General features: G+C 38.7%; 1 protein-coding gene across 6 annotated transcripts; it reads left to right on the top strand.

Moving 5' to 3' along the window:
• Positions 1-490: 490 nt before the first annotated feature.
• On the top strand, positions 491-26,750 carry ush1c (Usher syndrome 1C). Of its 6 annotated transcripts, none has more exons than XM_036575835.1 (21): positions 491-600; positions 3,664-3,731; positions 5,553-5,696; positions 6,850-6,988; positions 8,089-8,197; positions 8,344-8,368; positions 9,306-9,363; positions 9,451-9,554; positions 10,887-10,971; positions 11,103-11,162; positions 11,326-11,382; positions 11,873-12,015; positions 13,247-13,312; positions 13,406-13,545; positions 13,864-13,910; positions 21,212-21,253; positions 21,857-21,910; positions 22,618-22,717; positions 22,864-22,973; positions 24,361-24,416; positions 26,475-26,750. In XM_036575835.1, exons 1-21 carry the CDS (start codon positions 565-567, stop codon positions 26,485-26,487), a joined length of 1,656 nt encoding a protein of 551 aa, XP_036431728.1. In that variant the 5' UTR covers positions 491-564; the 3' UTR covers positions 26,488-26,750. The 6 variants fall into 6 exon arrangements, 5 of the variants coding, with proteins under 5 accessions (XP_036431728.1, XP_036431727.1, XP_036431730.1 ...); XM_036575834.1 differs by having other exon boundaries at positions 6,847-6,988; XR_005007483.1 differs by lacking the exons at positions 21,212-21,253; positions 21,857-21,910; positions 22,618-22,717; ... (1 more) ...; positions 24,361-24,416; positions 26,475-26,750 and adding exons at positions 14,128-14,177; positions 14,372-14,539; positions 14,743-15,438 and having other exon boundaries at positions 6,847-6,988.
• The last annotated feature ends 452 nt before the right edge of the window (positions 26,751-27,202 follow it).

The raw sequence follows: 27,202 nt of genomic DNA, 5'->3' as shown, positions 1-27,202 counted from the left end.
TGAATGTGTTCAGCTGACAGGGTTGAGTGAAGGTCACTACAACTAAGATGTACATTTTTCATAAACTATAAATGGATGACTCGTGAAAATAGGTATCTCAAGCATGAGATGTTAAATAGATTAATACAGTAACCAATGTTATTATTTTTGAATACTTTAAAGATAATATTTCAAGGTAAAATCTGCTGTGATATCGCACATACGTTGTGGAGAAAGACACTTTGTCTATGTTTAAAATGTCTTTTATGTTTACATGCATATTTATAGCTAAATGTAACACTAATGGTGCACAAATGGCACCACAATCGCGGAATCACCTTTTTCATCATGATCTCAGAGCGACACAATCAAGCAGCAGTAAAATTGTAAAACGCATCAGTAATCGACCTCTGACCGGTAGGCTAGCTGTGCTAACATGCACGACGACACCTCAGCTCACTCTCTCATTCTCTAACACACACACACACACACACACACACGCACTAGTGTACCGAGGCACCGGCTGGAGGGACAGAAGCGAGACAGACGAACACAAACAGTGGAAAACGATAAACTCCTCTTAACATGGAGCGAAAAGTAGCTCGAGAATTTCGTCATAAGGTAAGCAGATAATGTGTTTGAACTGACCTTCCCTCAAAGATGCCTCTGTAAAGTACATACAAAGTAGCGCTAAGCAAGTGCAGGAAGATGATGACCAGTGGCCCTTTAAGAATGGCGGAGGTGCAGTGTAGCCTAACAAATGTTAGAAAGGTGTTACTAGTACAACAGTTTGCTTGTGGCTAATACTGAACACAGTAAACAGACCTTTAGATATCTTCTTGCTTTGGTATGTGTTAAACTACCTGTACACCTGTTTCCTGACCAGCCTAGCTAAACAGGACTACTTTGTTAAGGCTTTTATGCACAGAACAAGTTTTACCTTTTTGAAAATGTAAAGTACCACAGGGCATAGCCAACATAAAACGAGTTTTTTATATTACACAATTTTGCTGATAACTGGCTAGGGTGAAGAAAACACAATGGAAGCTATTCCTCAAAATATATAGTCCAGCAAGCCCTTTAATATTTACAGTGACAACTGCAGATCACAACAGTGACACTGCAAATAATGTCTATTTGTCTTGCTTAATTGCAAATAATTATGAATATCCTATTAGACTTAGCCTAACAGCAGTATAGGTTCCGTCCTCAGTTTGAAACAGATACAGAAGCTTCCCCATGTGAACTGTATGTAATAAGCCACCATGCACCATCTGCTGTGTGAGAGAGGGTGATGGCGGACACAAAGGGCCGTTCTTCACTGTTTTAGATAGATGAAGTGACAGAGGAGTGCAGCCAGGCGAAGAGGATTGCTTCATTTAGTGTTTGGCCACGCTGCTGTGTGTGTAGGCCCAAGATGCAATAAAAACCTTTTGTTATAATTTGATGCCTGCATGAAGATCCTCTTACAAATGAACTTTTGTGAATTCTTTATAGTTTTTCATTAGTTACACACTAACAGTATTTTCTTTTTCCCCTTTTTCGTATCTTATACTAATCAAACCTTATTCTCTGCTCATATTTCTCATATTTGCTATAGAGGAGGATGGGTTCCCCTTTTGAATCTTGGTTCCTCTCAAGGGTTTTTCTTTTTGCTCTTAGGGAGTTTTTCCTTGCCCCTGACGCCATTAGCTTTCTCATGGGAGCTTGGACACGGATTTTTCTGTAAAGCTGCTTTGTGACAACACCTGTTGTAAAAAGCACTATAGAAGTACATTTTGACTTGACTTGACTCGACTTCTCCATGCACACTTCAGAGCACAAAACTGCTCTGTGCTCTGAATATCAGCTTTATCGGTTTATGGTGTTAAAGTCCAGGGTGTGAGGCCTGTGAGGCTTTTATAATACACATTTATTACACCATTTATCCTCTCCACCCACAACAGAGCTCTAGCAACACTATTCTATTCTATTCTATTGTCACATTCTTTTCTGTTCCGCTCTGTTCCATTACATTAAGATATGTACTGTTTTATTCTCTTCTATTCTATCAGGATTATCAATAAATAGACCAGAAAACAAATAGATCGGCAAGTCAAAAAATAAAAAGTAATATAAAAACTATACTGAAGATATTTTGTTAAGAAAAAACATTCTACATTTTACAGATGGGTGACAAATTAAAAGATCTTAAGAATAATAATAAGTGCAGATGCTTCCAGACAAGTGTACCTAACTGTGGTACAATTAAGCTGTTAATATCCTACCACACTCTGTGGCATGTATAAAAAGGCGAAGGCCCAGGTCCAGTTGACCATGATTTTGGATCAAGATGGTAGGAGTGATCAGACTGTGCCAACAAGAACCATCTGTCATCTATATTGTTAGGTATATTATGTTAGATTTGTAGTGCAACCCCAAAGACAAACGCCCATTTGAGAGTTCAGTGGTGTAAAAACTACAAGCGCTGGTCTACAGAGATGTGGAAGAAAGTAATATGGTCAGATGAGTCATCTTTCATCATATTCTCCACAGGTGGCTGAGTACGTGTATGGCGTACATCAAGAGAACAGTACAGGCCTGAATACTTGACTCCTATAGTGAGAGGTTCTGGTGACTGTATTATGCTTTGAGGGCATTTTGCTGGCATGGATTGAATCCACTTCTCCCCTTAGAAGGAAGGGTCACTACAAAGCAATAAGAATTTATTCTGACTGATCACCTTTATATCATGGCAGTGGACTTATCCAAAGATGATGGGACCCCCATCCTCAGGGTATGAGGAGTCACTAAATGATTTGAAATGCATGCAATTGATTTAAATCATATTCTGTGGCCCTCGCAGTCACCAGATCCCAGCCCATTTGAGCACCTATGGTAAATTTTGGACCAACGTGTAAGACAATACTTTCCATCATCATCATTAAAACACTAACTGAGGAAATATCTTTTGGAAGAAAGGTGTTCCATCCATCCAGTACAGTTCCATAGACTTCTAGAATCAATGCCAAGTTGCACTGAAGCTGTTCTCACATCTTACTAAGACACACTGAGTTGTGTTGATTTTTCTTTTAGTCTGTCAACCATCTATTGTACCAAAATCATTTATCCTGTTTTTTGCATTTATACACAATGTTTGTGAGTTTTAAATGTCGATCCTTTTTTCAAAATAATATTTTCATTTGTCCATTTTTATTTTTCCTTTCAAAGCTGTTTTCAATTGCACATTAAAACTTTCCTCGCATGTAAGTATTTGGTATGGCATAGCAGAGACCCTGCACAATGCTGTAAAATGAGCCTATTCAGCATGAGAACATTGAATGCAGTGCAATGAGCAGGTTTAGTGGAGCAGAGCAGCACCCAAGCAGTTCCACTCGACCCGCCCAATCTGCAACAATAGCATCTGTGACTTCAGTCCCTCAGGTCACATAAGCACACCTCCCGCACAATACTGCACATAGCTCTACTCTCTGTCTTTCTCCTTTCACCCCTTCCTCTTTCTTGCTCTGTCTCTCTTTGTGCAAGAGATGTGCTACATCATTGACTGGCCCAAGCGCTTTCTTAAAACTTTTCTACAGCAGGTCAGTCGCCACCAGGTGAGTAGGATGCCTCAGAGGGAGTTTTGCTGTGAGTGTGATTATCACAGTAGCTTATGGAGGTTTTGTATATTCTTGTTCTTTGCAGGTGGAGTTGCTGATTGATAATGAAGCAGAGAAGGATTACCTATATGATGTTCTGCGCATGTATCATCAGTGAGTCTGACCAAGATGCAGTTTTGCCCTGAATATATTATTATACTTTGTCTTTTTCTGTAATTCAGGCTTAAAAATGCTGAAAATGCCAGAAAACCATTTCTTAATCTTGAGTAGGCTGCAAATATTTCATTTTACTGTTATGTTTCTGTGGTCTGTGTATGCTGTTTATACTACACTAGCCTAGCATCTCATGGTATATGTCATTAGAAATGTGCTTTACAGATACAGGGAATATCAAGGCTGTATTAAAAATAATACCCCCATAATTAGATAAATAAAAATGTTTTCTATTGTACATCATCTCATTTTTGCTCTCAGATTCATAAATAGATGATAATACGTTGTTTTACAATAAATAAATCCAGCACACAGCATTTTTCATGACAATTTTAAAATATTTTCATTGATTTTCATTGTAGGTAAACATGCAATGACAATAAAAGGAAATACAATATTTCAAAATATTTTATTAGCTAATAATTCCTCTTAAAAGTTGAGAAAGCACTGAGAAAACACTCCTCATCACATGCTGGGAGAACAGACAAATGTATTCAGTTTCTCTTCATTCGACTTGAATAAGGTCAAGTGAATAGAAGGGAAATATACCTGCAGGCTTTTCCACCTGATCTTTGTGTTGTTGCTCCATTGGACAAGGAGCTCAAGCTTGCCCTATTGGATGGAGATCTGATAGTTTCCACTCTCCTCCACCCAGTCACAGGCAGCCATTCACTAAAGCCCCTTTGCCACTGATATTTGAGTCAGGAGTGAAATACCAGTTATTAATGATTCATAGACCAGGGCAGGACACTAAATTCATAAGCAGTTAATATTAAGGGTCACGTTCTTTTTCAGATCGCTAAGAGTCTAGGCCAGGGGGATATTTAAGCATCCATGATTCATGTATCTTTTACCATGATGGACTTTCTGTCTCTATGTGTAAGTTCCCCTTTTTTGGATAATATCTCCTATATACTATATATTGACAAACTGGAAACCTGATAATGCAAAATACAAAGGTAGGCAGAAGCAGAGAGGCCTTAACGTTAGTGTGAAAGAGTTAAGCAATAGGGCAGGCTATAAAAAGTACAGAAGTGGGTAAAGTAGCCTAAACAATACTCAAGTAAAAGTATTTACTAGTGGGTAGAATAATGACAAAAGTAAAAGTACCTTTCGAAAAAACAACTTGAGTAGAAGGTCAACAAACTACTTAAGTAATGGGTAACTTACAGAACTGCAGTGTAACTGAGTACATCTAGCATCTGTCAGTAAAGGAACTGAACGTTATATGGCTGTGTTCTTCCCTTCTTGGGATTCTTTTGCTCTAAAATAAAATGGTAAAGCTCCAAATTCAGAGGTGCTACCAATCACAAAGCAGTACAGATGCTGTCACAAAATAATAATCAAATGAAACACAAAAAAGGAATTAGTTGCTGAATATGAATGGCTAAGATGTAACTGATTAGAAAGAAGACTTTTTTACTCTCTAATATATTTGAGTAGGAGTAAAAGTATTATGATTTGAAAATACAGGAGAGTACAAATCCATCAATTATTTACTTAAGTACATGTACTTGTGTAAATGTACATAGTTAATACCCACCTCTGGGAACATACTTTAAATTAGTTTTTTAAACACATTTGAAACTAACTCTAATGCATTAGGAATGCCCATTATATTCTATTATTTATGGCCCAGCATTCATTTTACACATCTAAATGTGAGATGTTTAAGTTATGCGGTGTTAATTGTGTTAAAGGTCCTTTGCTCCCCTTCATGTCCAGGCGTTGTCTCAGAAATGTGTTGCTTTTTTCTCTTAGGTCTATGGACCTGCCTGTTCTGGTGGGGGACCTTAAACTGGTGATCAATGAACCGAACCGTCTGCCTCTGTTTGATGCCATTCGGCCTCTCATTCCTCTCAGACACCAGGTGGAATATGACCAGCTTACACCCAAGAGATCCAGGTGAGTGGACAATCTAAATAAAGAAATAAGTATACATAGTTGAGATGGGTTGCAGAGAAAGAGAGCCAGTGATGAAAGGGTGTGATGCATCCCCCTTTTGCTGCTTCAGTGTAATTGCTGTCTCTCATGCTTATTGAAGCGTGACAGAGGAATGCTGTTTATGAGCCCCGGGAGTGCAAACGTGTGTGACACACTGTTCTGATTGGGCAGAACTGGCCAGCAATCAGCTAGGACTCAACAATAGACTGCATTGCTGATTTAGAGAAGCTGCAGTAAAGACCACATGAACATCCATTTCTGTATGGCCAGTGCACTTATTTGGCATTAGTAACAAAAAAGGGTGAGTATAAAAAAGAAAAGAGTCACACCAGGAATTGCACAGGAACAGTTCAGAGCTGTTATGGCAAATGTGTGTTTTTTGTTTACCAAAAAAAGAACTTGGGTCACGTTGGTAAAAATCGAAATCCAATCAGTGATAAAAATTCCTGATCAGTGCATCCCTAGTTTAATGTTTGCAACAAATTTATGATTTTTTTTTAATTGAAATTCAAAGATGACATTTTTAAGAAAATATTTATTATATATTTATATTATTTCCTACTGTATCTGTATCTTTTGTATCTAGACTGATAATGTCTTTCTGAGCTTATTCTAATCATGTTATCATGTTATTGTAATAGCACTGAATTATAGCTGCTAATTATGTCGTGTAGATTATAACAGGACTGTGTGATAAATCATTTGTTAATCCTTAAAGGTTAACTAATATTAACTGTTGCAGTACTGATATTGCAGGAGACTGTAATATGCCAACAGACCCTCTAACAATTTGCAGGATTTTTTTTATTGTGTACTGAAAGCAACCTTGTATTTCTCCTAACGAGTTTCAGCGGGATCAACGCAGTCAAACGCAGGACAGTTTTTAGTCATGTCACATCAGGGGGTTCACCAGTATGTTTTTTTTTGCATGTGGCGAGACACACAGCAGTCATAATATATGACAGTGCAATTACAGTATAGTACAATATGGTATATTGTCCATATCATACAGCCCTAGTTTACAGCATCATATGGTGTGATGTAGTTTGATAAAATGTGATCCCTGTTGTGCACTATACCAAAACCTACTTAACAATCTTTCATGTATAAGCAGGAAGCTCAAGGAGGTGCGTCTAGACCGCACTCACCCTGAGGGCCTGGGCCTGAGTGTACGAGGTGGACTGGAGTTCGGCTGTGGACTCTTCATCTCACAGATCGTAAAGGATGGACAGGCTGGGAACGTGGGTTTGCAGGTGAGATAGTGAGAGACAGACAGAGTGAGAGAGAGACAGTGGTAGCTTTGACAAAGAAGCAAAATTACATTATAAAAATGAATTACCAATTCAAATCTCCAGCAAAACAAAATAATGTTAGAAAATTTTAATCTGACATTGTTTCTTCTACCTGCCATAGTTAGCTATGACAGAGTTCATCCAGTTGCTGTGTACACCAACCTTAATTGATCTGAGGATTTGTGTGTATGTGATATGGTGCAGTAATCGAACGGTTTATGTTTGCCTCAAAAGAGCTGCCACTGTCAAAACTTACAGAGTGCAGCAGGGATCTATGAGCGTTGTGCATTGAGGTTAGTGCATCCTCACACCACTAGATGGAGTAAAGATCCATGCTATGTTTATTTTCACCAGCCCTTTCAATAGCACCATCAAAGACATTCTGCTTTATATTCATAGGTTTGCAAAATTTACCACATTGGTGTGGGGGTCGCATTTCTGCTCAGTGGGCTGTGGTATACAGAAAAGGGAAAAAAAAGAAAAGGGTCTGAAAAAACTAATGGGGAATCCCACAGAAAAAAAACAGCTATTTATATGCAGTCCATGTATCCTGAATGTTTAATGATTAATGAGATGATAACTATGACCTTTTTTAAAAAATGCTAATTAATACAGAGCCTGGAAGCACATACTGTACTCTCTTTTTCAGACCCTTTTTCTAATTTCAGCAAGCTTTTAGTAGAAGCTAACATTCAGTTTTAAAGTAAAAAAGTGATGTGCTCTAATAAATCCAGTGAGTAAGTGGCAGCAATTAATTTACATACAGCCATCTTCTCAGTAATACATGCCAGCCAATTTCACAACCATTTGCTGTTCAGTTTTAGCCAGATGGGGCTGGATTGCTTTGCTGTCCAGTCATCGTTGCAGTTAATTACCTGAACAGAATCTATTTGAATTCAATGAAAGGACCTCCAGGACAGATCTATATCAACCTAAACCCTTGACTAGGATCCATAATCAGCTCCTTAGAGCAGACTGAGAGACTGATATGCTTTAATAAAGAAACAGTAACGGTAAGCTTCTCTATGATTTTAGTCATGTTGTTTAACCTCTTTTGGCAGGTGGGGGATGAGATTGTGCGTATCAACGGCTATTCCATCTCCTCTTGCATTCATGAGGAGGTCATCAATCTTATCAAGACCAAGAAAACCGTATCACTTAAAGTCAGACGTGAGTTACAAATCTGTTCTCTAGTAGTTAATTGAAAAAAAGGTCAATTTGTATTTGTCTGTAAATTTTTATGTTAAGCCTTGTTTATTGATTAGTTGGCATTGAGTGGATGAATGATAATCGATTTGTCATGTCTTTCTTCACAGATGTGGGAATGATCCCAGTAAAGAGGTAAATCTTTACTAAATGTCAACACCTGTTATAGTTTTCCTGTCATAAAACGTCTATATTTTGGATCAAGATATGTTTTCCTCTTTCTGTCACTCTGATGATGTGTCCAGTAGACTGGGCTTCAGGTTAATTTTTGTCTCATCTGTGAAAATGTATCCTGGAGCACTACAGCTTTTTACAGGCCAGGTTGTTTTCTGTTGCCAAGCTCACCAGTGCATCCTTGCTTCTGAACAATGTACAATACAGAAAATGCTAACACACTTAAAGGGGAATTTGTGTATAATTAAATCAACACAAGGTCAATAAACCATTCAGAGTGGTATAATGTGACATACCCCATTGTAAAGAAGAGAAAATAGTGGTAAATCTGAAAAATAAGTTCATCTTTATCATAGATTCACTGGTCCTTTTGGATAGTAAATAAAAATGCTATATTTACATTGTAAAGATATCGGGGTTGATAAGTTTCTCTACAAGGCACCATTTCATATCAAAACACTCTAAATAACTTTATTTACATCTCAATGATTGAATTACACAGACTGCTTTAAATATTGGTGGAATTTGCTTATTAATGAAACAACAGCAACAAATACCAAGCTACAAGTTTCTCTTATGTACGAAGAAATGATGGAATAATATACTGGTCAATAAATATCTGAGCAGCCAATTGTCCAATTATGTTTGGTCCAGTTAAATGGGAGGACTGCGTGTAAAAAGGGCTGTCACTTTACAATGTACATGATTTTAGTTAACACAGAATTAAAGTAGATTTTTACCCCTTAATCTCACAATCACCATTTTATTTTAAAATACACTGTCTAAAAATTGTCACTGTCAAAACTGTCCAATTACATACAGACTGCATTGTAAATATAAAAATATAAGTCCATTTATGTTTAAGAATGACATCAATAATTAACATTCTCTTCACCAGTTCCTCTGATGAACCTCTAAAGTGGCAGTTTGTGGATCAGTTTGTGTCTGAATCAGGGGTAAGACCCGGCAGCTTTTCAGTTCCTTTGCTCCTAACACATAGTAACATCTTACACATTCTGACTGCTGATGTCTTTGTCTCTCAGGAGAAGAAGAACAGTGTTGCTGGCATGGCCTCTCTAGGAGGAAAAGAGATTAAGGAGAAAAAGGTGTTCCTCAGTCTGGTTGGCACCAAAGGCATGGGTATCAGGTAAATGCATGTACTGTATCTTAGGTTTTTTTGTTGCATTGTTTTGCTTCTTATTCAAGTGTGGGGATATCCCTACATATCTTTTCCTTTTTCTCTCCTCTAACACCCTTGTTTCCACATATTCATGATAAGGTGTGTAAAAAAAACACCAGGAAAGCAGTGTAGGGGTTGACAAAGCCTAGGATTATTTTATTTTTATGCATTTATCTTTTAATTTTACCAGGCAAGCCAATAACAACAAATTCTTATTTACAATGGCAGCCTGACAAGAGAACATTATTATAGCCACATGCTATGACACATGCAGTTCTTTCTTATGGCGGTACAGAGTAAAAGAACATTAATATACTGGTTTTGTTGATTTTCTAAGTGAAAATAAGTTAAGTAATGTCTATGAAATATTTCCCAGGACACTGCAGCTTTTACAGGCCATTACTGCACAATTACTGTTTATTTGCTAAAAATAAAATATAATGTGGTCTGAGCAAAAATTATGTCTCATTTTATATCTTATGTTCTTCCAACATGTTAAATTCAGACAATAATAAGAAATTGTGTACTAACATTGCAAAAAAGGCATAGTTAAAGCTACATTCACATTACAAGCCTCATTGCTTAATTCCTATTTTTTGCTCAGATCTGATCTTTCTAACTGGATGGTTCACATTTGCGTAGGTGACTCAAATCTGTCATTGTTGTGAACATGTCCTGAAAATCTCACATGCATACAACCTAAGCAGTAACATTATATGAATTAACCATGTGTGCTTTAAACAAGAAAGTAACCAGCAGGACAAGCATTTGTCATGAAGATAACAGCTCTGAACAGCTCTCTCCTGTTTAGTATCAGAGCGAGTTGAAGATGAAAAACTGTCAGATGCTTTTGCACCGTTTGCTGGGACAAATTTTGGGTTAGGCATTGCTGCCATGTTAAAGCTGAGTGATGGCACATGCACAGTAAAAAGAAACACATAAATTCCAATCTGAGTGTTCTCTTTAAGGTTGCATGGCCATATCGGATATATATCTGATCTAGGGCTACATATGAAAGTGGCTTAGGTCAGATTAGAAAATGTCAGATTTGTGGCCCAAGTTTGTTCCCAAGAAGAAGAGTTTTTTCTCTTAGAAAATCAACAAAAGATGTCATTTGGCTTGTAGCATTCAAACTGTTACGTGGGACTGTAACCAATACGACACGTCAAATCCTATAATTTCTGCGATCTGTGGCCGAAGCTATAAATCTAGATTTAGTTTCAGCAATATATAGAATGGCCAGTATTTTTGTAAAGGCCAAAGGATAATTACTTGATCTCTTCTTGCTTTGTCCTTTAGCATCTCAAGTGGTCCCACCCAGAAGCCAGGCATCTATATCAGCAATGTAAAGCCTGGCTCTCTGTCAGCAGAAGTGGGTTTACAGGTACTGTCCTGTCCAGTCACTCTGAGCACCTAATCGTTTGCCCCTTGCTTAGAAACTCCTTTAGGAAATCATTACTGTGTCATTGTCTATACAAAAGGACACTGATGTGATTATGTGTGTGGGGGATGTAGGTAGGTGACCAGATTGTGGAGGTCAATGGGGTGGATTTCACTAACGTGGACCACAAGGAGGTAAGCCATGTTACCATGGCAACCCTGTACACTGTAGACAATTATCTCGCACATCTTTTAGATTGTCTCATGGTTCCTGTTAAAGTTTTACAAGTGCAGAATCAGCAGACTTATTAGCATGGGGATTTGAACTGGAAGTAATGCGGTGTTTGTGTTTTTCTAGGCAGTTCGAGTGTTGAAGAGCAGCAGGAGTCTAACTATCACTGTTCTCACAGGAGCTGTAAGTACTGTAATTCAGTCATCCTTATTCTCTCTGCCCATGTGGTGCTCCTTAGTGCTCCACTGTGTCTCATTAGCACCTAGCAATGCTGCTCCCTCTCTCGCAGAGTCATCCATTACACAGTTTTCACCGGCTTTACTCAAGAAGAGGAAATTAAAGTCATGCTTCTGGTGCTCTTTTCTTAAGAGTTTCCAGAGCAAATATTGTACCTGAAGGCAATGTGGCTGTGGAAATCTGATCAGATTATTCTCATTTTCTGCCCAAGATGAAAACAATGCATTCAGAAATGTAATAGTGTTATATAAGCTCTGTGTTACACTAAGGTTTATTGGCGAACTATTGGCAAAAGCAAATTTGTTTAAGATGGTAGGTGTTGAAAGCTTTCTTATTGAAGGTTAGGTTTATGTTTTTCAGTGTGTAAGTGTGTGGATTTAAGTAGGTAAACAGATTGTGGATTAATTTGTCCTCAATTTGCCTGGGTGTTTTTCAGGGTAGTGAGTTGTTTATGACAGATGAAGAGAAGTTGGCAGTGGAAGCTCGGCGGGAGCTGGAGCGTCAGGAGCTCATGCACCAGAAGAAAGTGGCCCTGGAGACCAACAAGATCGTCAAAGAGCAGCAAGAGAAAGAGCGCATGTCAGTCAAGAGCCTAATTTTCTCCTGCTGCACACATAAACCAAGCCCACACCATCACCCTACTGCAGTCCTACTCTGTTTCTGTAGTTTTGGCTGCTACAACAAGAAAAAGACATTTACAGAATTACATATACTGAAAAGTATGTGTAACATCATCCTGCAGCAGAACGTGTGACTCAACAAAAAAACTAATTAATCACAAATTTATTCATTCACAAGAACTGTATAGTACTGTGCAAAACTCCTAGAAAGAAATGTTGTTTAAAACTTATAAAAACACTTGATTTAAAATAATAAGATAAAATAAAAAATATTGATCAGCAGACATTGGATAGTAAATGTAAATACGGGCTTCCTCGAGGAGAACTTTGGAAATGGTTAAGCTAACACTCTCACAAACATCAGATCACAATGTATTGTTTATTTGGTTATTTGTGTTTCTTCTAATGTTAGTGTTTTTTTTAGCAATGGATGCTTACTGCTTAGATAAATAGCTTTACGTATCATTTTTATGATGCCTAAGACTTTTGCACAGTACTGTATATAATATCTATTACTGTATTTACTGTAACTACTTGCAGTACTATGCAAATTGTCAGGGACCACCCTTTATTTATGTCAAAATTGCCATTAAGTTACTCATTTTCCAGACATATTTCTGTGGAGATTAGATATAAGAGATGGTATGACCTATTTGCATAAAGAATGGGAAAAGTAAGTGAAAATGAGTGGAAAAAACAGGAGTCTGCAATACTGGAGTTCAAAGAATTATTAAAAGATAAAAAAAATGTAACTCTTAACAACCATACAAGACCTGGTAGACCACTAAAACCATCAGATAAATGGTACATGAAGGTTTCATCTTTGAACTGTAGCAAAGATAAGGTGTGGACATACTGAAAACTGCTAAGTTTGATATTATATGTAGTTGTTGAGGCTTGTGTGTAATTTTCTGTCAAATACATGTTTTCTGCTTTTTTTTGCTGATGCTGAAAAATGAGTAAATTACTTAGTGGCCTTTTTCACTGGAAAGGAGTAAGAGTAATCAACAGAGCCAGTGTTGTGCACGTATCAACATTTGTTCTGAGTGAATATTCAGGAATTCAGAAATTGAATTTCATTTGCGCGTCTCATATTTTGATAGATTGAGTTAGTTGGTGTTTCAATTTGCAGTCATTTTACTCTGGTAATGGTGATTTCTCTTGTTTTTTGATGTCTATTGTTTTTGTAGGAGAAAGATGGAGAATTCCCAGAAGGTTGCAGAGGAAGAGGAGCGATACAGAAAAGAGATGGAAATGTATGTTTCCTGTTTTTATTGATTAAGTAGAAGTGCATAATATTATGCTCATGTGCTCATTTGTTTGTTGTTCTGTATGTGTGTGCGTATTAGGATCGAAGCTACAGAGAGGAAGCACAACAGAGAGTGGGAGGAAGACTGGGGATCCCGAGAGAAGTCCAAAAGCCCGTCTCCTGCTCCTTCTCCTTCACCCCCGTCCCACTCCCCACCTCCTCCCAAACCCAGGAGCTCTGGTATGACCGCAGCAGAGATAGAACACACCCCTCATAAGCCTTCCTTTATGTGCATGAGTCTGGAGACTTCTCACTGAAACTTTCCTGTTCTTTAGTTACAATAATATGCTCACAACAGCAGATACGCTACTTCCACTCAAAAATCTGTTCTTAGACTTTGAAACATATATTCTCCATATTTTTTTCATTTTATTACTGCTCTCTGGCATGTACAGATGTGCATTCAGTCTGTGTGAATGCAATCCCTTTTCTCTTTCTTCTTTCATCTTCCTCTCTCTGGCTTGTGTGTACTATGGCTTGCCCTCCTGACCCATACAGCTGCTGAGGCTGATACTTTTGAGGAAGAAGAGGAAGAAGGCAGAGAAGTGAGTGGTGCAGCTCACTTGTTCTAAGAAGGAAGCGTGATTCCTTTGACAACCCATTCAGTCGCTTTTTGTCCAATTCAATTTAACAGCACACCATTGTAATTTTTTTTTGTTTGATTGGGTCATTTCTTGGCAGCTGTTGCATTTTTAGTCCACTCAGCTTATTCACTCATTCTTCAATGGTCCTATTTAACAGATTCCTCTTTTGCTCCCATAGCTCTCAACTGGTTTTACCGCTATGAAGGAAAGTTGCCTACACTCAGAAAGGTATTCTGTGTGCAGTGATTGTGGTGTAGTCCTAATATTCCTTCTGTGATACTTGTAAACTCAGTCTCTTTCTGTGATGAGTTTACTAGTTACAACCTACTAAATATCTGCTAAAATAGTCTTTGAGTGGTGTTAGTTGGTGTTACTTAAGGTGCACTTAAGTATGCAATCAAAATTGCACCGTTAATATTCAGAAAGGAAAAGAGACAAAAAAGAAAAAGAAGAAGATGTCCAAGACAGACACGCTCCCAGCAGAGCGAAAGAACAAGAAAGAGATGGAGTTTGAGCTGAAGTTGGCCAAGGAGAAGGAGGAGATACTTGAGCGAGAGAAACAGATGAAAATCAGTCGGCTCCTGCAAGAGGTACAATGTTCAGAAGTGTGCTTTTGCAGCGTGATTATGTGTGCATTGGCCATGCTATGGAAGTGCACCTTAGTATTGGTTAAAAGCAGCACTGTCTTTTGTCCTGAATGTCATTGTATGAAGAGAAGCCTTCAGCTAAAAGTCTGCAGGTTTGTTTGAGGGAGTAGCAGTGTTTCTCAGAATGGCGGGTCTGATGTGGGCAGGTATCTGAGACAGAGCGAGAGGATCTGGAGGAATCGGAGAAGGTGCAGTACTGGGTGGAGAAGCTCTGCCAGACTCGACTGGAGCAGATCTCTTCAGTGGAGAACGATTCTACTGAGGTATAAGCTCATGGGTTCCTCCTAAAGCTCAGGCTGAATACAGAGTGAGATCCAGTTCACTGAGTATTTTCATTTGTATGCAAATGTTGTGTGAAACACACATTTGGAGTTGTTTGTGTGTCACTGATGTAAGTGTGGATTATGTTGACTGCTTACGGAGACTGAGTATGTTAAAGCAATGGTTCTGTGAAAAATAAAATTTACACAATTTTCCCCTTTCCCGAAATGTAGTTGATCAGTCAAGACATGTTTAGTTTTGTTGCTGGAGCCACGAGGCTGCTCTAAGTAGCAAATTATGGAAGCTTGTAGCGAGCAATTAACATTGTGCAGATCGCATACCTCAATCATGATGTCTGCCAAAAAAGCCAGATCTCAATGGACTTACTCACATGATTTCAGTCAGTGTATCACCGTTATCTAAACACAGACAGTTCCATGACTTAAAACAGTTGTAGTAGCCATCTAGAAGCCAGTACTCTTATCTTTTTTATTTCTTATCTTTTACCTTTTAACATCAGATTCCTAACATGTCTTATTAATTAGATTTTTTGCTTAACAGTCTTGTTAAGTTAGGGCTCTCTGTGAGTGTGGCATCGTGAGGCCATAGGCAGGATTAGTGTTCTAAGCAGATAAGGTGTTTCTGCAGATGTCTCCGTCTCGCTCTCCCATGTCCACTGGGCCAACTGTGAGAAGATTTCCTGGAGGTCTGCAGTTGGCCACAACTGACCTGGATGACATCAATCTGGATGAGGTGGATGAGAGTCTGAGAAAGCCCCTGAAAAGACTAGCTCCAACTCCGCCCACTTCCAATCACCCGCCACCACCTTTACCTCTTCCCCCACCCTCACCTCGCCTCCACCAACCCTCCACTCACCCCTCTCCATCCCCGAGACCCTCCCTGACTCCGTCACGCCATGCTCCCCCCTCCCCAAGACCGGCTCCTCAGCGTCCACCTTCTCCCCCCGCTTCCAGGGTGCTCCCTTCTTCAGTCAGCCGTGGAAAGCCCCCCATGCCTTCTTCTCGAATTCACTCTCAAGCCTCCTGGGCTCCATCTTCCTCTCACCCTCCTCCTCCTCCACCTCCACCTCCTCCTCCTCCCCCACCACCTCCTCCACCTCCTCCTCCTCCTCAGCACGAAGAAGACAAGTACCACACCATGCCACCCAGCTACCGCCGTCCCTCTGAACATGGAAGCGAATGGGAAAGCAATGGCTACAGGCAACGAGGAGGCTTTCATATGAATGGCCATAGTGAGCCCACCTATCCTGGCAGTGCAAAGGTAGTCCTACAGCAGTCTGATAATAGAGATGGCACAAAACCACTTTTTCTTTTCCAGTATCCTTTCTGATACTGAAACAAGTCTGATATTTCTGTCTTTTAAACTACCAAATTTTAAAACAGTTTGAATTACATCACTTAAGATGACAAATTCATACTAAAGTATGAATGCTCTACTACTCTTCAGGAAGAATAGCAAACAGTGAGATACAAAGCTCCAGTGTTGATTTAAAAACAGGGCTGTCAAAGTGAATATGTTTGACGAGTAAAACAAGGAAAATGCATCAACGATACAAAAAATAGTGATGTTAGTAATTCCTTTAAGGCAGGTGTGCACCTCTGAATATAACTATTCAGTTATTTGAATTTCAATTTAATCAGTTCAGATAACTATTCAGTTATTTGAATTTTATATATATATGTATATATATATATATATATATATATGTGTATATATGTATACACACACTACTTGTATAATATTTAGCAACACTTATGTAATACAATACAATACTTAAATGTTATAATCCTATACATGCCAAATATAGATGCCAAATATAATATAAAGTGCATCTCAAATTTTATACAGTCAATATCTAAAATCTAGTTCAGTATTTTCTGGTGGTATCAGCCTGATACTGGTTTTATGTATTGAAACCAGGCAACAAATCAGTGTTTGATTGATTATCAAGCAGAGAGAATTCAAAAGACCAAAGGAGCTACTCTTTGTCTTTAAAGGACTGTAATCATGGACCTGAAAAATGTAAGATGGGAAGCCAGTACTTTTCATAACAATGACGTTGATTGTGTAAGAGTGCTAAGAGGAGGAAGATTGAGCTATTATGTGTTGAGGCTATTCTTCATGCACTTGCATTCTAATTTGTATCTGAGGTGCTGCGATTGCGATTTTTTACTTTTTATGTTATCACTGTGGTCTAGGTTATGAGAAACACTTCTCATGCTAGCAGAATATCAACCTCCAGCAATCCACTGGTGAGCATTTTCCCTTCTGCTTTGATCTAAGGACATTTGCTGTCTGGGTGTCTTGGAGGCACTTGTAGTTAATTCAAACTGGATCCTCTGTTCATACAGGCTGCTCTGTACTGTGCTTGACTTTTCCTCTCTATATCTCTTCTCACATTCTCATCTTTACCCTTGACCTTAGGGTTGTTGTGTGTGTTTAGTTTGAATTACACAGGTTAAGAATTGCTTGCTGAAGGTGATAGTCTAAATACCATCCCCACTAATCCCTAATGCCCAATTCTAATCACACTGTAGCAAATAGCTCCCAGCCCTCCTAACCAGAGGAGACAGGTCAACCCTGTTATGTCAAAACCAGTCATGCTGCCCCAGTCTCAGGCTTCACACAGACCGGTATTACGACCAGAACCCACGGTGAGTGTGAGCACTTGTGTGTGCATGTTGATCGTTGTGGAAATGTACAGGCTTGTTACACTGGTTATTACTGTGTAAAATGCTTACTAACTTGAGAGTGGAGAATGTGGGAAATCACTGTGACTAACCTGCCTTTGACTGCAGGCAAGCATTTTAGAGAGAAAGAGAGAGGGAGAGAGAGAGAGAAAGGGAGTGCAAGGGAAGAAAGAGAGAAATAGAGAGTGGGGGGAGAGAGAGGAAAAGAGAGGAAAAAAGGGGGAGTGGGGAGAGGGAAGCAAGAGTTGGAGATAGAAATAGAGAGAGAGAGAATTGGAGAAAGAAAGCAGCATACAGAGAGAAAAGGAGGGGGATTGGGTTAGAAAGAGGGAGATAGAGAGATAGCATGTGTGTGTAGTGGTGGTGGTGGAGAGAGGTATGGTTGGAGAGAAAGTAAGAGACTGGTTCCGACCGTCCCCATGAATCATTGCTTGAAATCTAAAGTCTGAGTGATAGACTCTCTAAAATTTGACCCAGCCACCCTTTTAGCCATCGTGTCCCATTTTATTAAATCACTGAAAACACCAATTACTTTGCCTTGTCACTGTTTCTCTTGAGTGGGAGCTGCTTCATCAGTGTGTCTACAACAAGGCTCTGCCATGGTGATCTAGCATCTTACTCCATTGGAATAGAGTCTTACAAAACTGAAGGTGCTAAAAGATTCTTTGGAGCAATGCCATAGAAGAACCACTTTTGTACCATTGAAACCACTATAAAAGGTTCTGGAGGAGCAAGAAGTTGTTCTTCAAATCTTGTTCATTACCTTTATTTTTAGGAATGTATCACATGTACTGTAAATGTGGAGTAAAAACATCTCTGACCTGGCCATAACAGGCCAGTATAGTCTATTGCCCCGAGATAAAGAGGAAGGAAGCAGGTGTATTTTCTTAGTCATCCAATTCCCGTATCAGTTTTATTTAAAGAGCAGTCAGGCAGCCTGTGTGTTTGTGCAGCTCAAAAGCAGATTAATTGAGACTGTATCCCGCTGGGATGCTGATGTAGAGGGAGTGAGGGAGTCCTGTGTTTGTGTATGTGTATGTGTTAGAGAGAAAGATTTGTATTTCCTGTTAATAACTGTCAACTCGTTCTATATGGTAGTCTCCACAGATGCTTAAACGGATGGTGGTGTACAACACATCCTTTAAGACCAACAAGAAACAAGTAATCAGAGTTATTCATTGCTCTCTGAGTTCTTCTGAGTGTTTTCTGTGTGTTGTTCTAGCTTTGGTGTCTGGGGGTTTACCTATGAAATTGCATGCGTTGTGGAGTGATTGCTCAACTGTTTCCATCTTCCATAGGAAGATGTCTCTTCAAGACACCATTTTGCACTGACGTCAGACCAGCAGGTTATTAATGGAAATGTCATGGTAAAGGTATACATATACACAGTACTGTGCAAAAGTGAGAGACTATCCTATATTTATTTAATTTCCAGTCAAAACAGTGATTAGGTACAAGTTTATAATTTTTAAGTATCAAGAAAAAAGCTGAAAACACACATTTAGACTTAAAAGTCCATAAAACCTTACACCACGTCTCAGATGTTATCTCATTTTTGGTCTTCTATTAAAAACTTTCTTCTTTTTTGTCTACTTTCTTTTCTAAGTAACAGCTTCTTGACAGCAACACATCCTTTCAGACCCATAGCATTGAGTTGTGTTTTCTTGCAGTTAAAAGATGATGAAAAGCTGTGGATTTTTTCATATATGACACAAGAATCAAACTTGTTTTTTTACTGTCTATTAAAGATCAATTTCTCCCTTAAAATAAATGACATGCACTTAATGGGCATTAAGGGTGGTCTCTGACTTTTGCACAGTACTGTACGTTGTGAAATCTTTTTTAAAATTATTAATAAGGGCCAGCTTCTAATAATGCTTTGTAGCATGTCCTCTCCTTTCTTTCTTGGTTTGTTTCATTTCTTACTTGACCCTAGATAAACCTTCACTCTATTTGTAATGTTAATAGTTTGTCATCCATAGTGACGGCTGGGCGTAGGGGAATTTGCATAATGTGACCTCTGGATTGACTCAGCACAGAGCTTTAATGCAGCTGATTAAATTACAGTGTTGGAGGCATATCCTCGATCAAGCTCTTAGCACACCATCATTACTTAATAATAACTCTTTAAAGCCCTGCTCATAGCGCTTGCCAGTGTTCATTATAAATGTATTATAAAGTATTGGCAAATAGTGACGCTGATAGATATGGAGCTATTGAGTAAGGTTGTTTATAAACAGTATCGTTAAAAAACCCTTAACAGGAAATTGAATAGGACACACACAAATACATTCATCTTATGGGAAAGATTTTCTGTGTAATCTGATGTTATTTTATTGTTGGTAGGTTATTAAGAAAATTGAATGAAGCTTCTGCATAAAATCCAAACTTACATCGTCAAACCAGCTTGTTTTATGTCCTTAATTTGTTCAGAAAGCACAAATGAAATCCTATCTGATATGCTATTTCCTCAGAACTGAGCTTTAAATAGGTGTCCAATAAACAAGGTCATTTTTGCTACTTCTATTAAATCTGGACATTAAATCAATAGTAACATAATAGTGGTCCGTCTCTCATTGCACATGTGTATGATAGAGAGGGACAGAGAGAGATAGCAGCGACTATCCTTTACTCATGCAGAAAAAATAGCTCAGTCAGGCATTCCAACCGTGTTTTTTAAGGTTTGTGTGAGTGTCTGTTTGTGTAATAGATGAGCAGTATAATCCTTCACTATGGCAACATCCAAATGTTGTGGATTGCAGTATGACATTCTTTGTTTGATGCCATTTTGATGCCTGTGAGCATTTGTCACTACCTATTCACGCCGCACATCAAGTGAGACAGTCGGCTTTTGTTTCCCTGTTTGGCTTCATCCACCACAAAGCTGCCAGTGATCCAACCAAACAAATGGCCTTTACCTCATGCCCTAAACTTAAATGTATGCGGAATGTTTAATGCATCGCCTTGTCTGGGCATTAAGAGAGTAGGGGAGACCAGGGAAGGCTGTAACTGTCTTTGTCTTTACAAATTGGTGGTTGATTTGTGCTACACCCTTCAAACATTTATGTAAAATACCTATATTTGCAATAATGTCAAAAACTAGCGCATAAAACTGCTTACTCAGTAGCAGTAGTAGTTCTGTTCTTACTTCATGCTGCACAGTAGTGATGTAGCATTTTTTTTTGTAAAACTGTGAGTGTGACAACTTACCCCAAGTAACAACTGTCCTTGGTTCCTTGGTCTCTCCTATGCGTACTCTTCAGTTTCAAAATGATTAGAAACTGCGTTATATTTCTTTGAACATTTGAACATATTTTTTCAGTCAAAAGTAATAGTCTCGGTATTGATCTATGTTTGAAAGAAAAAGGGGTTGTCAATGGAATTCCATTCTTATCATTCACAATGATCAACAGTGTTCAAATTGCAATATCTGTGATTTAAAGTAATTAAATCCATGAGAATGCGTTAAGAATTAAAGTAATTGAAACTGATGGATAGTGTTAAATTGGAGGCAGATGTGTAGTGTTCATTCTCTGGGAAAATCAGTATACGCTAGATTATGTGTCAGGCGCTGCTTCTTACCGACATAGGCCTACCTCAACCTCACTGATCTAACTGTTTCATCTCCTATTTACTTGTACAGGGATTCCAGAAATATGTGGACGACTTTGATCCCTACTCCATGGTATTGTATAGCTGTGGTATTCTAAAGTGGCCTGTTGATGAAAGACTGTTGTTTCACATTCTACTATTGGACTCTTTTGGAAGTGGAAGTGTTGTTTAAATGAAAGTTGGAAAGCTGCAATAGTTGGCAAGGATTGCTGAGTTGTAAACAGCTTTAATATGTGAAGAGATGATAATGCTAAATAGGAGCTTTTTAGTGTTTTACTCCTCAACCATGCTGGTCAGAGCTAGGTCAGTGTTGACGCTTCTCAATTTCTAGTGTACTTGAAGCTGATCCAACTGCTTTTGGAGAAGGATACATACAACCATGAGTAGCATTTGAAGTTGTTAACTCCTTATTTGTCAAAAATAATGTGAAACAAGTTCTTTCTTAAATGGTGCCCTAAGGCATGCAGTTATCAGCTAACCATTTTTGTTCTTACTGTCCACTAGCTATCTGCTTATATCCAGCTATATCTGTAAACAAGTCTGTTGCCCATTTGACTCGCATACCCCCAGCAGCCCATCTGTGGCACTTAGCCAATGTTCCATTGTTCTGCTGCTGTAACTGTTCTGGTATTGGTGCAAAGCTCTATCTACATCATTTGTTTATCTCCATTGCCAGTTCACTCCTGAGCAGATAGCTGGAAGAGATGTGCGGCTGCTGAGAATTAAGAAGGTACTCACTTACTTATCAGCTTGAATTTGAATTCTAGCTAGGTTAGGATTAGTGTTACATGTTTTTTATTGAAATTAGTCTTATTCTAAACCAGGGAAGGGGAACTGAGGTCTGGCGTCCAGCACAGTTTCCCTGCTCTAGCACAAAAACTAAACCTAGTAATTAGCTGATGAGTTACATCAGGTGGGCATGAGTAGGAAAATCACCACGGACTCCCTTCCTGCTGGACTGGAGTTCTTCACCCCTGTTGTTATAAGCTTTATGCCTATAATACTATGAGTCATTTTAGTCAAAATTCACACATTAAAGACCACAGTGAGGAGAGAGGAAAATGGCTATGCCCTGGTCAGTCATTACCATGTACAGTTGACCTGTGCTGTTACTTGAAATGATATGCTTATATTTAATCTTCCTTATATTGTATATAATGCAAATCAGTTATTTGAATGTGGAATTAGCAGATTCTGATAAACAGATTTTTTTACAACCTGAAATATGTTGTAGGATTTCCAGCAGTGATAGCCAACACAGGTGCTAGAGGACTACAGGGCATTACAGTTTTTCTATGCTCTAATACATGTGACTCCAAAAGTCAAGGGATTACTTTTTGGGGATAATTGTTTGAAGAGCTGAGGTGTTAGAACAGGGAGGTAAATAAATTCTAGTGATCTGACCATTTTGTCTTCATTGCTGTGTGCATTCTGCAGAATGGTCAGCTGGACCTAGCTGTGGAAGGAGGGATAGACTCTCCGCTGGGAAAGCTTGTGGTTTCAGCCGTTTATGAAGGAGGCTCAGCTGACAAGCATGGTGAGCTGACTGAAATATCATTTTCATTACTACAGTAATCTAATCTGCTTCAGGTCTTATAAGAGAACCTCACATTTAGAACATTTATTACAAGTATGGCCTTCTTTAACTGCCCAGATTTGTCTTTGTTTTTGTCTCTCTCTTAGGTGGGGTGGTGGCAGGTGATGAGATAATGGCAGTTAATGGAAAGATTCTGACCGATGTGACCCTGACCGAAGGGCAGAACGCTTTAGCTCGAGCCTGGAACAGTGGAGGGGTGAGAGCTCACACATATACACTGCTGCAGATATTAACCACAAGAGCCTGTGCTTACCCGTCCTGACTCAAGACTTTTGGAGCCATCATTGTCTTTGAGGAAGTCTGTACCAAACTGGTTGCAGTAATCTGCCCTGGCCTAATTACATTTGAATAGTACAACAAAACAAAAGCAGCAGCTCTAAGCTTCTAAATATCGCAAAGTCAACAGTTCTTTCTTTTGATTTGCTATTCTATTGAACCGTGATAATGTAATTGCATATAGTCACTGACGGCGCAAAACCTTGTATCTCTAAAAACATCCTTAACTTTATTTGAAGTCAATGGAACAAGATCTTATTCTCAGTCATTTTGGCCAATTTTCTATATGTCCATTCATCATGAAAGTTTGACACAATGTAATCGCCGACTGGATTTTCAAATTGTGAAAAAATGAAAAAAGCACAAAAATGGAGATACAGGTTTTGTTCCGACAGCGACGATGTGTAATCACATAATTAGTTCCATAAAGAACTGTGTTTCATCCCTCCCTTCCAGGCTGTTCATAGTGTATTAACAGGTTTGAGGCTGCAATTCTGACCTTTTGCCCTATGTTTCAATATCATGAAATGACAAAAAGGTGGGAAAGATGTGGAAAGGATGTTTTTACATCCTTAAAAACAATACTAATCTCACAACAATAACCATTCATCAACTTTAAGTGAAAAATATTAAAAGATGTCCTTGTTTACTCACAAATATGGTATTGATTAAAAGGTTAGCATCCATGCTTCTGACAGAATGTTTCCACTTATTTCAGTGAGAATTAGTATTGAATTACATCATGCTTTTGTTGTTTTGTCAGCAATAACTGTGAGTTAAAGGTTTAGAGCTTTTCTAATTCCAGACTAAAAGATATCTACATACACTAAGGTTGCCCAGGTGATTATTATGTTGGTGCCAAATTTTAGTGGATCAAGTGTTGTCTCACTTGGGATTTGATTGTTTCTGGTCTCTGTGTGCCACAATTGGGATTGATCTGACCAGACTGAGGGAAGAGGAAATCAATAAGCCTGATAGACTGCCTTTCATTTTTTTCATAAGGCAAGGAGAGATTTTTTTTCTGTGAACAGTTATTGATTTTTTTTATTAAATAAGATCACACCACAAGATAGCACATACACTTCTGTTTAAATAGAAATTGTTTGTCATTGTTTTATTGCTTTTCATTACTTGCACCCTGAGAGCTTTTGGCACTACCGGTAATGAATAGTGTTAGTGGTTTTTAACCAAAGATTAGGGTACAGCAGATGATAAATGAGATGTGGTGAGTGGGATAATTGTATTTATCTGCCTACCAACTGGTATTAAATGTGTTTGTTTGTGTGTGTTTGTGTGTATGTTTTCAGGATTGGATTGACCTGGTGATAGCAGTATCTCCGCCAAAGGAATATGAAGATGAAGTGTACGTACACTGTCAATGTTATTTATGCTTCCTCTCAGCCCTCTACATTAATAACTTAATCACATCAAAAACCTTTACATTTGCTCAATGAGGGTTAACCAAAACGTTCAAAAATGATGCAGTCAGTCTTCATCGAGCTAAATTAAGTTCATCCATGTCCATGCAACACACACTTCTTTTGCATACCCTCATGGTTTATATATTTAATTCCAGAACATAGTGTGTATGTGTCTTTGCTGAATGTATGCCTGTCCTCTGCGCTACCTGTCCAGCCCTAAAGCAGCATCAGTCAGTTCCACTGCAAACAGAAAGGTTTTCCAGGGCAGTGCCTCAGTGTACAGGCAGGGCTATGTGCTACAGATGAAAGCCCCTGGCCCTCCGCCCTGATCAACTACCTCTCCTGGGTAACCCCTGTGAACTTCTGACCCCCCCCATGCAAACTAGACTAATTGTATGTATCATGTACATGTGACGGTCTCCTCTCCATTCAGAAGCCTACCTGTGCCGTCCAAGATATTTTCAACCAGAGAGTCGAGGTCCATTTAAATGCTTCGCAATTCTATTTATACGTATTGTTTTTCATTTTTCCACTGAACATTCAAAAATCAGAACTGATCCAAATGGAAACCAACAGAACATACTGTTCTAGTTCTGGTTGAGTTTTTACCTATTGAGAGAGAGCTGGAAGAATAAAATAAAAAACACCATTAACAATTTTTGGTCATTTAATATCAGTAATTAGCTTATTAGCTACCTTGCTTATTGATACATTGCACTGTTTTGTGCTCACACCCTCACAAAAAGGTCTACATTTACACAGAATCAGGTGTAGAATCAAACAAATTCTGTTTTTAAGTATGAACGTGTGAGCAAAACACTTTCTGTGGAGGCTAGTATAAATGCTAATAGCAGCACCTTAGCAAACTCTTTACAAAGTAATAATTATAAAAATAGCCATCGGACATCAGACAACATATAATTTACATTTTTGGTACCATCTTCACCTCAAAGAGTAAAGAATTTGCTAAACTGTTGTTGGCTTCAACTGTAAGTGTTACAGATTCCGAGAAGAACATCCTTGAGTGCCATTAGGTCCTGTTGGTACTAATCTTAAGCAGGTACCAAAACCATAAAACTACAACCTTCCGTGCTGGATTGATGGCCAGTGAAAAAAAAGCACAGTTCCACTTTTCTGGTGCCAAAAGTTCTGGTATGATGTGCAGTGGAAAAATACTTACTGTGACACCCATTGCTATACATTAAAATATATAGTGAATTTGATGTGGTTAAAGATTGGACTGCTTTGTTTTGACCAAAATTTGGTTGGATGACATGAATTGGAACATTGATTGGTTAAGATGCTCAGAACACAGTAGAAAGCATTCTGATTGGTTAGAGGCTCGTTTGCATATTGCAGCCCTAATATCAGTATTGCAAAGGTCAATATCATGATGGTGATTAATAATGATATATTGCACAGCCCTAGTCCATTTATAACTTCTCTGTAACTTGTACATGAGAGACGCTGTGAAGCATGAAGCTCTCATCTAAAATGTGTCCAAAAGATTTCCTCAAGTAGTATTCAAATCCTTTTGATTTAATCCGCAGACGATTTACTGGAACTGAATGCGTAGGCATCCCAGCCAGAACCTTTGGCAGTCACTCTGATTGATGTTGTTCAAAGGGACTGTTACATGTCATGACTCATACAGATAGATATTGATTTTGGTGGTTTGATCTCAAGCCGTGCTGCAGCATGTTGCTATTACCTCTCTTCAGCACAACAGGTCCAGGCATGTTGTGGCAAGCATGGATGTTAAAATCACATTTATTTGGGTCTTTCAACTTCACACGAACAAATAGGCAAGATAAGTCAACTGTAATATGATGTTAAATGAAGAACTGGCTTAATTTAGCAACATGCTGTGCGGCGGATGTGTTTCTATCAGCGTATCTACTTTAGTCCCTCTGTGACTCTTGTGTGAAGGTGTGAGACAGAGTGAACATCTGGTCAGTCAATGTGAGTCTTAACTGTTCCTTATATCTCTTTTCTTGCAGAACATTCTTCTAAGACCCGTTTTCCCAGCCCGTGCGCATATGAGGAATGCAGAGTGGCGGCGAACACCATTCCTTTGTCTTTATTTCTTAAGCTGTTTTGCAGAATAAAGTCAGATTAAATGTTTACACAGAATATATTTGTTAAATGTATTTAAATGGACTGTAGTTCATATATTATACACTCACATCCATCTGCAACTGTTTTTCCATAACACACTCCAAACAGACGCATGTGCTTTGCAGGGCCAATAAAAGATGAGTTCCCTGTGGAGAGAATCTGTGGTTGGTCTTCCAGTTATTTATGTACTTCTTGTGATTTGTGGTTGATTTATTGTATATTGATGGCCAAAGAGACTCTCGCAGATCGATTCAGTTATTTATTAACTGTGACCTGTGAGCTTCATCTGGGCTAGGTTGCTGTTAAGTTCATCGACTGTAGGGGGCAGTGGTGCGCTTCATGACATTGAGCTGAGCTGCTGACATTCAAAGGCCAGTTTTTCAATCTGGAGCCTTTGTCTGACCTTTCGGAACTACTGCTCACTTTGTTTTAACATGTTAAAATATATTGTCGACCAAGATTGCCTGGCGTAAGTACAGCTCCACAGTACTCAGCCTGTGATATCCGATAATCGTAGCTTTGGAGAACATGTACACACCACCTATGATGTTTTGAATATATATGCAATCAAATGTCAGATACTTTGCAGTGCAATAGTTCAATAAAATGG

This window comes from Colossoma macropomum, unplaced genomic scaffold, assembly GCF_904425465.1.
Source record: "Colossoma macropomum unplaced genomic scaffold, Colossoma_macropomum, whole genome shotgun sequence".
Taxonomy (NCBI): domain Eukaryota; kingdom Metazoa; phylum Chordata; class Actinopteri; order Characiformes; family Serrasalmidae; genus Colossoma; species Colossoma macropomum.
The sequence above is the reverse complement of the archived record's forward strand: the minus strand, read 5'-3'. Positions and strand labels throughout refer to the sequence as shown.

Coding starts and splice junctions, on each gene's coding strand:
- ush1c (XM_036575834.1), top strand. CDS start 565: ATGGAGCGAAAAGTAGCTCGAGAATTTCGTCATAAG. Junction 3,732..5,552: donor GTTCTGCGCATGTATCATCA/GTGAGTCTGACC, acceptor TTTTTCTCTTAG/GTCTATGGACCTGCCTGTTC. Junction 22,974..24,360: donor GAGCCTGGAACAGTGGAGGG/GTGAGAGCTCAC, acceptor GTATGTTTTCAG/GATTGGATTGACCTGGTGAT.